We start from the raw sequence: 12,500 nt of genomic DNA on the forward strand, positions 1-12,500 counted from the left end.
ATTCTGTCTCTTCTCTGTCTCTTCTCTGTCTCTTCTCTGTCTCTATTCTGTCTCTGTCTCTTCTCTGTCTCTTCTCTGTCTCTATTCTGTCTCTTCTCTGCTCATTTCTGTCTCTTCTCTGTCCCTTCTCTGTCTCTATTCTGTCTCTGTCTCTTCTCTGTCTCTTCTCTGTCTCTATTCTGTCTCTTCTCTGCTCATTTCTGTCTCTTCTCTGTCTCTGTCTCTTCTTTGTCTCTGTGTCTTCTCTGTCTCTGTCTCTTCCCTGTCTCTCTTTTGTCTCTTATCTTCCCTGTCTCTCTTCCCTGTCTCTTCCCTGTCTCTGTCTCTTCTCTGTCTCTGTCTCTTCCCTGTCTCTCTTTTGTCTCTTCTCTTCCCTGTCTCTCTTCCCTGTCTCTTCCCTGTCTCTCCTGTCTCTTCCCTGTATCTCCTTTGTCTCTTCTCCGTATCTGTCTCTCTTCTGTCTCTATTCTCTTCTCTGTCTCTTCTTTGTCTCTGTGTCTTCTCTGTCTCTATTCTGTCTCTTCTCTTCTCTGTCTCTATTCTGTCTCTTCTCTGTCTCTTCTCTGTCTCTGTCTCTATTCTGTCTCTTCTCTTCTCTGTCTCTATTCTGTCTCTTCTCTGTCTCTTCTCTGTCTCTTCTCTGTCTCTATTCTGTCTCTTCTCTGCTCATTTCTGTCTCTTCTCTGCTCATTTCTGTCTCTTCTCTGTCTCTTCTCTGTCTCTATTCTGTCTCTTCTCTGCTCATTTCTGTCTCTTCTCTGCTCATTTCTGTCTCTTCTCTGTCTCTTCTCTGTCTCTATTCTGTCTCTTCTCTGCTCATTTCTGTCTCTTCTCTGCTCATTTCTGTCTCTTCTCTGTCTCTTCTCTGTCTCTGTCTCTTCTCTCTCTCTTCTGTCTCAATTCTCTTCTCTGTCTCTTCTCTGTCTCTCTTCTGTCTCAATTCTCTTCTCTGTCTCTGTCTCTCTTCTGTCTCTTCTCTGTCTCCGTCTCTCTTCTGTCTATTCTCTTCTCCGTCTCTTCTGTCTCTATTCTCTTATCTGTCTCTCTTCTGTCTCTATTCTCTTCTCTGTCTCTTCTCTGTCTCTGTCTCTCTTCTGTCTCTATTCTCTTCTCTGTCTCTTCTCTGTCTCTCTTCTGTCTCTATTCTCTTCTCTGTCTCTTCTCTGTCTCTGTCTCTCTTCTGTCTCTATTCTCTTCTCTGTCTCTTCTCTGTCTCTGTCTCTCTTCTGTCTCTATTCTCTTCTCTGTCTCTTCTCTGTCTCTTCTCTGTCTCTCTTCTGTCTCTATTCTCTTCTCTGTCTCTTCTCTGTCTCTGTCTCTCTTCTGTCTCTATTCTCTTCTCTGTCTCTTCTCTGTCTCTGTCTATATTCTCTTCTCCATCTCTTCTGTCTCTATTCTCTTCTCTGTCTCTCTTCTGTCTCTATTCTCTTCTCTGTCTCTCTTCTGTCTCTATTATCTTCTCTGTCTCTGTCTCTCTTCTATCTATTCTCTTCTCTGTCTCTTCTCCTTCTCTTCTCTGTCTCTGTCTCTGTCTCTCTTCTGTCTCTATTCTATTCTCTGTCTCTGTCTCTGTCTCTGACTCTTCTCTTCTCTGTCTCTGTCTGTCTTCTGTCTCGTCTCTTCTCTGTCTGTCTCTTCTCTGTCTCTCTTCTGTCTGTTCTCTTCTCTGTCTCTGTCTCTCTTCTGTCTATTCTCTTCTCCGTCTCTTCTGTCTCTCTTCTCTTCTCTGTCTCTTCTCTGTCTCTGTCTCTCTTCTGTCTCTATTCTCTTCTCTGTCTCTGTCTCTGTCTATCTTCTATCTCTATTCTCTGTCTCTGTCTCTCTTCTGTCTCTATTCTCTTCTCTGTCTCTCTTCTGTCTCTATTCTCTTCTCTGTCTCTGTCTCTGTCTATCTTCTATCTCTATTCTCTGTCTCTGTCTCTCTTCTGTCTCTATTCTCTTCTCTGTCTCTCTTCTGTCTCTATTCTCTTCTCTGTCTCTCTTCTGTCTCTATTATCTTCTCTGTCTCTGTCTATCTTCTATCTCTATTCTCTGTCTCTGTCTCTCTTCTGTCTCTATTCTCTTCTCCGTCTCTGTCTCTCTTCTGTCTCTATTCTCCGTCTCTGTCTCTCTTCTGTCTCTATTCTCTTCTCTGTCTCTGTCTCTCTTCTGTCTCTATTCTCTTCACTGTCTCTTCTCTGTCTCTTCTCTGTCTCTCTTCTGTCTATATTCTCTTCTCTGTCTCTGTCTCTGTCTATCTTCTATCTCTATTCTCTGTCTCTGTCTCTCTTCTGTCTCTATTCTCTTCTCCGTCTCTGTCTCTCTTCTGTCTCTATTCTCCGTCTCTGTCTCTCTTCTGTCTCTATTCTCTTCTCTGTCTCTGTCTCTCTTCTGTCTCTATTCTCTTCACTGTCTCTTCTCTGTCTCTTCTCTGTCTCTCTTCTGTCTATATTCTCTTCTCTGTCTCTGTCTCTGTCTATCTTCTATCTCTATTCTCTGTCTCTGTCTCTCTTCTGTCTCTATTCTCTTCTCTCTCTGTCTCTCTTCTGTCTCTATTCTCCGTCTCTGTCTCTCTTCTGTCTCTATTCTCTTCTCTGTCTCTGTCTCTCTTCTGTCTCTATTCTCTTCACTGTCTCTTCTCTGTCTCTTCTCTGTCTCTCTTCTGTCTATATTCTCTTCTCTGTCTCTTCTCTCTGTCTCTGTCTCTCTTCTGTCTCTATTCTCTTCTCTGTCTCTTCTCTGTCTCTCCTCTGTCTCTCTTCTGTCTATATTCTCTTCTCTGTCTCTGTCTCTCTTCTGTCTCTATTCTCTCTTCTGTCTCTATTCTCTTCTCTGTCTCTGTCTCTCTTCTGTCTATTTTCTCTTCTCTGTCTCTCTTCTGTCTCTATTCTCTCTTCTGTCTCTATTCTCTTCTCTGTCTCTGTCTCTCTTCTGTCTCTATTCTCTTCTCTGTCTCTGTCTCTCTTCTGTCTACTTTCTCTTCTCTGTCTCTCTTCTTGTCTCTTCTCTGTCTCTTCTCTTCACTGTCTCATATCATCAACTTAATGGCTCAGAGAGCCAGACGTGAGATGCTTGCTGTCTGAAAAGGTCAAACTAACCATGTGTTTTATCCCTGTGTTGGAATAAACTGATTAATAGACTGCTGTCTGTCTGTAAAGAGACACTATTTCATTTAATGAACTGCTGTCCGGTAATTAGAGGAGTAGACACGTAGATTTGAACCTGTAGAATCGGATAATTTGACATCATCATCGTCATTCTAGGTATACTACATGTGTAACTAGAAAAGCATGAAGCACAAGTCTTCAGTTCACGGTAAGGTACTACCTTTATATAGCCTGACGGATGTTTTCAGCCCTTTATCAAATGTGCAACAGACAGGCTGCATACAATATAGAGGGAGAGACAGACAGGCTGCGTACAATATAGAGGGAGAGACAGACAGGCTGCGTACAATATAGAGGGAGAGACAGACAGGCTGCACACAATATAGAGGGAGAGACAGACAGGCTGCACACAATATAGAGGGAGAGACAGACAGGCTGCGTACAATATAGAGGGAGAGACAGACAGGCTGCGTCAATATAGAGGTTAGAGACAGACAGGCTGTCACACAATATAGAGGGACCCCTGAGACAGACAGGCTGCTGTACAATATAGAGGGAGAGACAGACAGGCTCGGACCCCTGTCACAGAGGGAGAGACTCAGACCCCTGATGTTGCGCTCAGGACCCTGTCACATGATGTTAGGACTCAGGATCCCTGATGTTAGGACTCAGGACCCCTGATGTTAGGACTCAGGACCCCTGATGTTAGGACTCAGGACCCTGATGTTAGGACTCAGGACCCTGATGTTAGGACTCAGGACCCCTGTCACATGATGTTAGGACTCAGGACCCCTGATGTTAGGACTCAGGACCCCTGATGTTAGGACTCAGGACCCTGATGTTAGGACTCAGGACCCTGATGTTAGGACTCAGGACCCCTGTCACATGATGTTAGGACTCAGGACCCCTGTCACATGATGTTAGGACTCAGGACCCCTGTCACATGATGTTAGGACTCAGGATCCCTGATATTAGGACTCAGGACCCCTGTCACATGATGTTAGGACTCAGGACCCCTGTCACATGATGTTAGGACTCAGGACCCCTGATGTTAGGACTCAGGACCCCTGTCACATGATGTTAGGACTCAGGACCCCTGATGTTAGGACTCAGGACCCCTGTCACATGATGTTAGGACTCAGGACCCCTGATGTTAGGACTCAGGACCCCTGTCACATGATGTTAGGACTCAGGATCCCTGATGTTAGGACTCAGGACCCCTGATGTTAGGACTCAGGACCCCTGATGTTAGGACTCAGGACCCCTGATGTTAGGACTCAGGACCCCTGATGTTAGGACTCAGGACCCCTGTCACATGACGCACTACAAGGGTTTTGCTAAAGGTTGAAAACGTAAAGGTTGAAAACGTAAAGGTTGAAAACGTAAAGGTTGAAAACACACTGTTAATGAACAAGAGCCTTTAACAAGCAGTTAAATGAGGACCTGGGTTCAAGCCTTTATTTCTCTTCCTCCCGTAGTCCATTTATCCATGAATGGAGGAGATCAGGAGAATTACTGTGGATTAAAAGTAAGAATGGAAGGGAGGGAGACAAGGAGACAGGGAGAAAGAGACAGGGACAAGAGAGACAGAGACAGAGAGAGAGAGAGACAGAGAGAGAGAGAGAGAGAGAGAGAGAGAGAGAGAGAGAGAGAGAGAGAGAGAGAGAGAGAGAGAGAGAGAGAGAGAGAGAGAGAGAGAGAGAGAGAGAGAGAGAGAGAAACACAGTGAGAGAAACACAGTGAGAGAAACACAGTGAGAGAGAACACAGTGAGAAAGAGAGAGTGAGAGAGACAGAGAGGGAGAGAGAGAGAGAGAGAGAGAGAGAGAGAGAGAGACACAGTGAGAGAGAGAGACAGTGAGAGAGAGAGAGAGAGAGAGACAGAGAGACAGAGAGACAGAGAGACAGAGAGACAGAGAGAGATATACACAGCTCAAGAAGAATTTATGGAATAACAATGATAGAGGGGAAAACAGAGAGACGGGAGGACAGGGTTCTGACAGACACACAGGGTTCTGACACACAGGTTTTAGACACACAGGGTTTAGACAGACACACAGGGTTCTGACTTCAGACACACAGGGTTCAGACACACAGGGTTCAGACACACAGGGTTTAGACACACAGGGTTCAGACACACAGGGTTTAGACACACAGACACACAGGGTTTAGACAGACACACAGGGTTTAGACACACAGGGTTCTGACACACAGGGTTTAGACACACAGGGTTCAGACACACAGGGTTTAGACACACAGGGTTCTGACACACAGGGTTCAGACACACAGGGTTCAGACACACAGGGTTCAGACACACAGGGTTTAGACACACAGGGTTTAGACACACAGCGTTCAGACACACAGGGTTCAGACACACAGGGTTCTGACACACAGGGTTCTGACACACAGGGTTTAGACACACAGGGTTTAGACACACAGGGTTCAGACACACAGGGTTTAGACACACAGGGTTTAGACACACAGGGTTTAGACACACAGGGTTTAGACACACAGGGTTCAGACACACAGGGTTTAGACACACAGGGTTCAGACACACAGGGTTTAGACACACAGGGTTCAGACACACAGGGTTTAGACACACAGGGTTCAGACACACGTGGCTCATGTTCAGATTTATCATTGGACGTTGGTCCGTTGTAGAGTTTTGCCACAGCGCCTGTCTCTCACAGAGTTAGTAGACAGAAGAGGGTCTGTAATTTACTACGTTACGATGTGGACCTCCTGACAACTTGGTTTCACTACGTTACGATGTGGACCTCCTGCCAACTTGGTATCACTACGTTACGATGTGGACCTCCTGCCAACTTGGTATCACTACGTTACGATGTGGACCTCCTGCCAACTTGGTATCACTACGTTACGATGTGGACCTCCTGCCAACTTGGTATCACTACGTTACGATGTGGACCTCCTGACAACTTGGTATCACTACGTTACGATGTGGACCTCATGACAACTTGGTATCACTACGTTACGATGTGGACCACCTGACAACTTGGTATCACTACGTTACGATGTGGACCTCCTGACAACTTGGTATCACTACGTTACGATGTGGACCTCCTGACAACTTGGTAGCATTTCAATGTTGAGTTGTACCATTTAGGTTTTGTATCACGTTGTTCAACAGCATTGGAAGCAGTATGAAGTTCTCAGCTCTTTCCCTGTCCCTCTCCCTCTCCTTGTCCCTCTCCCTGTGTCTCTCCCTCTCCCTCTCCCTCTCCCTCTCCCTCTCCCTCTCCCTGGCCCTCTCCCTGGCCCTCTCCCTGGCCCTCTCCCTGGCCCTCTCCCTGGCCCTCTCCCTGGCCCTCTCCCTGGCCCTCTCCCTGACCCTTTCCCTCTCCCTGGCCTTCTCCCTGGCCCTCTCCCTGGCCCTTTCCCTCTCCCTGGCCTTCTCCTGGCCCTCTCCCTCCCTCTCCCTCTCCCTGGCCCTCTCCCCTGGCCCTCTCCCTGGCCTCTCCCTGGCCCTCACCCTGGCCCTCACCCTGGCCCTCTCCCCTGGCCCTTTCCCTGACCCTGGCCCTCTCCCTGGCCCTCTCCCTGGCCCTCTCCCTGGCCCTCTCCCTGGCCCTCTCCCTGGCCCTTTCCCTCTCCCTGGCCCTCTCCCTGTCCCTTTCCCTCTCCCTGGCCCTATCCCTGGCCCTCTCCCTGGCCCTCTCCCTGGCCCTCTCCCTGGCCCTCTCCCTGGCCCTCTCCCTGGCCCTCTCCCTGACCCTTTCCCTCTCCCTGGCCCTCTCCCTGGCCCTCTCCCTGGCCCTCTCCCTGGCCCTCTCCCTGGCCCTCTCCCTGGCCCTCTCCCTGGCCCTCTCCCTGGCCCTCTCCCTGGCCCTTTGTCTCTATGGCTTTGTGATTACTGCTCTGGTGTTTCAGTACTATTAATTGTCCAGTTCTTGAGATTCTACCTGGAATTGACTGTTACCAAGGTTACTGAGGATTCAACCTGGACTTGACTGTTACCAAGGTTACTGAGGGTTCAACCTGGACTTGACGGTTACCAATGTTTTTAAGGATTCTGGCCACATGAGTCCCTCAAGATAAGATGACCTTCTGAAAGGACAAAATAGCCTGTTGACTGACTGTCGCTCTCTCTCCCCTCACAGTGACGTGTCCCGTGAACGAGGTCCTAACAGCCTCCACGGGCGTCATCATGAGCCAGTCCCCCGGTAGCGGCTTCCCCCACTTTGAGTCCTGTTCCTGGGTGGTCAAGGTAGAGCCGGGCTACAACATCACGTTCACAATACAACACTTCCAGACCAGCCGGCAGTTTGACCAACTGGAGATCTTTGACGGTGAGCGTCTAGTCTTTATTTAATGTTTTAATGTTGTTTTAATGTTGTTTTAATGTTTTAATGTTGTTTTATTGTTATTTTAATGTTGTTTTAATGTTTTAATGTTGTTTTAATGTTTTAATGTTGTTTTATTGTTATTTTAATGTTGTTTTAATGTTTTAATGTTGTTTTGTTGTTTTAATGTTGTTTTGTTGTTTTGTTGTTTTAATGTTGTTTTAATGTTTTAATGTTGTTTTAATGTTGTTTTAATGTTTTAATGTTGTTTTAATGTTGTTTTAATGTTTTAATGTTGTTTTAATGTTTTGTTGTTTTAACATGTAATTGTTGTTTTAATGTTTTAATTGTTATTTTACAACAGGAGCATTATAATCCAGAACAGGAGCATTATAATCCAGAACAGGAGCACTATAATCCAGAACAGGAGCATTATAATCCAGAACAGGAGCACTGTAATCCAGAACAGGAGCACTATAATCCAGAACAGGAGCATTATAATCCAGAACAGGAGCATTATAATCCAGAACAGGAGCACTATAATCCAGAACAGGAGCATTATAATCCAGAACAGGAACACTGTAATCCAGAACAGGAGCATTATAATCCAGAACAGGAGCACTATAATCCAGAACAGGAGCACTATAATCCAGAACAGGAGCACTGTTGTCCAGAACAGGAGCACTATAATCCAGAACAGGAGCACTGTTGTCCAGAACAGGAGCACTATAATCCAGAACAGGAGCACTATAATCCAGAACAGAGCACTATAATCCAGAACAGGAGCACTATAATCCAGAACAGGAGCACTAGAACAGGAGCATTATAATCCAGAACAGGAGCATTATAATCCAGAACAGGAGCACTGTAATCCAGAACAGGAGCACTATAATCCAGAACAGGAGCACTATAATCCAGAACAGGAGCATTATAATCCAGAACAGGAGCATTATAATCCAGAACAGGAGCACTGTAATCCAGAACAGGAGCACTGTAATCCAGAACAGGAGCACTATAATCCAGAACAGGAGCACTATAATCCAGAACAGGAGCATTATAATCCAGAACAGGAGCACTATAATCCAGAACAGGAGCACTATAATCCAGAACAGGAGCACTATAATCCAGAACAGGAGCATTATAATCCAGAACAGGAGCACTGTAATCAGAACAGGAGCCCTGTTGTCCAGAACAGGAGCACTATAATCCAGAACAGGAGCATTATAATCCAGAACAGGAGCACTGTAATCCAGAACAGGAGCACTATAATCCAGAACAGGAGCACTATAATCCAGAACAGGAGCATTATAATCCAGAACAGGAGCATTATAATCCAGAACAGGAGCACTGTAATCCAGAACAGGAGCACTATAATCCAGAACAGGAGCACTATAATCCAGAACAGGAGCACTATAATCCAGAACAGGAGCATTATAATAGAACAGGAGCACTATAATCCAGAACAGGAGCACTATAATCCAGAACAGGAGCACTATAATCCAGAACAGGAGCATTATAATCCAGAACAGGAGCACTATAATCCAGAACAGGAGCACTATAATCCAGAACAGGAGCACTATAATCCAGAACAGGAGCACTATAATCCAGAACAGGAGCACTATAATCCAGAACAGGAGCATTATAATCCAGAACAGGAGCCCTATAATCCAGAACAGGAGCACTATAATCCAGAACAGGAGCACTATAATCCAGAACAGGAGCACTATAATCCAGAACAGGAGCACTATAATCCAGAACAGGAGCACTATAATCCAGAACAGGAGCACTATAATCCAGAACAGGAGCACTATAATCCAGAACAGGAGCACTGAACAGGAGCACTATAATCCAGAACAGGAGCCCTGTTGTCCAGAACAGGAGCACTATAATCCAGAACAGGAGCATTATAATCCAGAACAGGAACACTGTAATCCAGAACAGGAGCATTATAATCCAGAACAGGAGCACTATAATCCAGAACAGGAGCACTATAATCCAGAACAGGAGCACTGTTGTCCAGAACAGGAGCACTATAATCCAGAACAGGAGCACTGTTGTCCAGAACAGGAGCACTATAATCCAGAACAGGAGCACTATAATCCAGAACAGGAGCATTATAATCCAGAACAGGAGCACTATAATCCAGAACAGGAGCACTATAATCCAGAACAGGAGCACTATAATCCAGAACAGGAGCATTATAATCCAGAACAGGAGCACTATAATCCAGAACAGGAGCACTATAATCCAGAACAGGAGCACTATAATCCAGGAGCACTATAAACAGGAGCACTATAATCCAGAACAGGAGCACTATAATCCAGAACAGGAGCACTATAATCCAGAACAGGAGCACTATAATCCAGAACAGGAGCACTATAATCCAGAACAGGAGCACTATAATCCAGAACAGGAGCACTATAATCCAGAACAGGAGCACTATAATCCAGAACAGGAGCACTATAATCCAGAACAGGAGCACTATAATCCAGAACAGGAGCACTATAATCCAGAACAGGAGCACTATAATCCAGAACAGGAGCACTATAATCCAGAACAGGAGCCCTGTTGTCCAGAACAGGAGCACTATAATCCAGAACAGGAGTAGACCTCTGGAAAGACTGTATGGTATTCCAGTATGCTTCGTGGTTGGGCTCTACACACCACCAACCTCTCTAAAAACTATATTCTGTCTTGTTGCTGCATCAGAATTCAGGCTCAGTCTGTGTACTGGAATGATGCTGATTAGGGCCTTTACCACACAGGTCTGGAGTGAGGATGACGAAGGTCCTGGTACACTCAGGGAGGAACTCGTTTAGGGGCCTAGAAAATAATCAACGTGATTTTGAGAGCTAAAAAATAAAGGTGTCACGTTGTCAGAGACGGTATCGTCTCTCCCCCGTCCTGTCCTCACGGGCAAAACCCCGGGAAACGTCCTCGTTCTCTTTTCGTCCTCTCCTGTGTATATCTGCATGTCATTAGGAAGCAGTGGGGGGGTGGGGGGGGGTCGTGCTGTGAAAAGAACGGTGCCTTCGCAACTATTGCTGATTACCCCCTTTATATCGTCCAACGAGCAGAGCGAGAACAGACGGCTCGGCCCTCGTGCCAAACACTGTGACTCGTTGGATGGGAATCTGTTTCTCAGTTCTCAGAGTTTATCTCTGCCACGACAGCATGGGACCAAACTACACAGACTACTACTTTGGCCTAAAAAGAAAGAGCTTCTATTGGTTTAGGAGTTGAGAGCTCCTGTTACTATTACTAGAACTAACGTGTGTAGCCATGAAGCAACATGCTAAACACCTCAAGACGATATCTGGATGACCGATCATGACTCAACAGGGACTGTCTCTATTCAGGATGAAGGAACTTAAAATGTAGTCGAGGTTTATGATGTTATTTAAACCCTGTTAAACGGTTCATTATGAGAAAAAGATCTAGTCCATAATTCTCTCAACCTTTCTGACCAGCATATCTGTCTCTCTCTCTCTCTGTCTCTCTCTGTCTCTCTCTCTCTCTGTCTCTCTCTCTCTCTCTGTCTCTCTCTGTCCCTCTCTCTCTGTCTCTCTCTGTCTCTCTCTCTGTCTCTCTCTGTCTCTCTCTCTCTCTGTCTCTCTCTGTCTCTCTCTCTGTCCCTCTCTCTCTCTGTCTCTCTCTCTGTCCCTCTCTCTCTCTGTCTCTCTGTCTCTCTCTCTGTCCCTCTCTCTCTCTCTGTCTCTCTCTGTCTCTCTCTCTGTCCCTCTCTCTGTCTCTCTCTGTCTCTCTCTGTCTCTGTCTCTCTCTCTGTCTCTCTCTCTGTCTCTCTCTATCTCTCTCTCTCTCTCTCTCTCTCTCTCTCTCTCTCTCTCTCTCTGTCTCTCTCTCTGCCTCTCTCTGTCTCTGTCTCTCTCTGTCTCTCTCTCTGTCTCTCTCTGTGTCTCTCTCTCTCTCTCTCTCTCTCTCTCTCTCTCTCTCTGTCTCTGTCTCTCTCTCTGTCCCTCTCTCTCTCTTTATTTATTTGTCTCCCCCCCCCCTCTATACAGGTCCATCCAGACAGAGTCCTCTCCTGGTCACTCTGAGTGGAAACTACTCTTCTCCTCTCAGCATCACCAGCTCTAACAACAAGGTCTACCTCCACTGGTCCTTCGACCACACCACCAGCCACAAAGGTTTCCGCATACAATACTCAGGTGAGTACAGGAGGGGTTTGGGTATGGGGTTGTCTCTTGTTTCGTGTTTCTCTGTGTGTGTGTGTGTGTGTGTGTGTGTGTGTGTGTGTGTGTGTGTGTGTGTGTGTGTGTGTGTGTGTGTGTGTGTGTGTGTGTGTGTGTGTGTGTGTGTGTGTGTGTGTGTGTGTGTGTGTCGAACAGGTTTATGTAACTCTGAGGTAACATCTCGTAGATGTAAGACAATACAAACAGACTGACATGTTATTGATACAGACTGACATGTTATTGATACAGACTGACATGTTATTGATACAGACTGACATGTTATTGATACAGACTGACATGTTATTGATACAGACTGACATGTTATTGATACAGACTGACATGTTATTGATACAGACTGACATGTTATTGATACAGACTGACATGTTATTGATACAGTGTCAAGGTGTGAAGCCATGATGCAACACTACATCTGGGAAATGATTAATTTGTTATTCTGTTATTTACTCTCCTATGATGAAGGATGTGTTGGGCACCTGCATCACTGTATCAATATTTAAAAACGTTAACTATCAACACTAATCTTCTCCCTGCCTCTCTCACTCCCCAATCCCTCTATCATGGCAATCCTATTTGTCTCTTTCCCTCTCTCCATTCCTCGCTCTCTCCCTTCCTCCCTCTCTCCCTTCTTCCCTCTCTCCCTTCCTCCCTCTCTCCCTTCCTCCCTCTCTCACCAGAGTCTCTCTCCCTCTCTCCCATCCTCCCTCTCACCAGAGTCTCTCTCCCTCTCTCCCTTCCTCCCTCTCTCACCAGAGTCCTCCCTCTCTCTCTCCCTCTCCCTGGCCGGATGTTCTTCTGTCACCCCCCCCCCCCCCTGTTTTTCATGATGGATTTAGTATAGTGGGATAAGTGACATACGTGGTATGTTCCAAATTGCAGACTTTTCCCTACATAGAGCAC

The 12,500-nt window shown here is 46.2% G+C and overlaps 1 protein-coding gene across 1 annotated transcript in view; it reads left to right on the forward strand.

Moving 5' to 3' along the window:
* Window positions 1-12,500, forward strand: part of LOC124012291 (CUB and sushi domain-containing protein 2-like) — a 463,539-nt gene that overhangs the window by 329,457 nt on the left and 121,582 nt on the right. The window contains exons 41-42 of the mRNA XM_046325753.1: window positions 7,207-7,395; window positions 11,412-11,558. Coding sequence (XP_046181709.1) covers window positions 7,207-7,395; window positions 11,412-11,558 — 336 coding nt within the window. The remainder of the gene's footprint in view (window positions 1-7,206; window positions 7,396-11,411; window positions 11,559-12,500) is intronic.

The sequence above is a fragment of the Oncorhynchus gorbuscha genome, linkage group LG24, assembly GCF_021184085.1.
Source record: "Oncorhynchus gorbuscha isolate QuinsamMale2020 ecotype Even-year linkage group LG24, OgorEven_v1.0, whole genome shotgun sequence".
Classification (NCBI taxonomy): domain Eukaryota; kingdom Metazoa; phylum Chordata; class Actinopteri; order Salmoniformes; family Salmonidae; genus Oncorhynchus; species Oncorhynchus gorbuscha.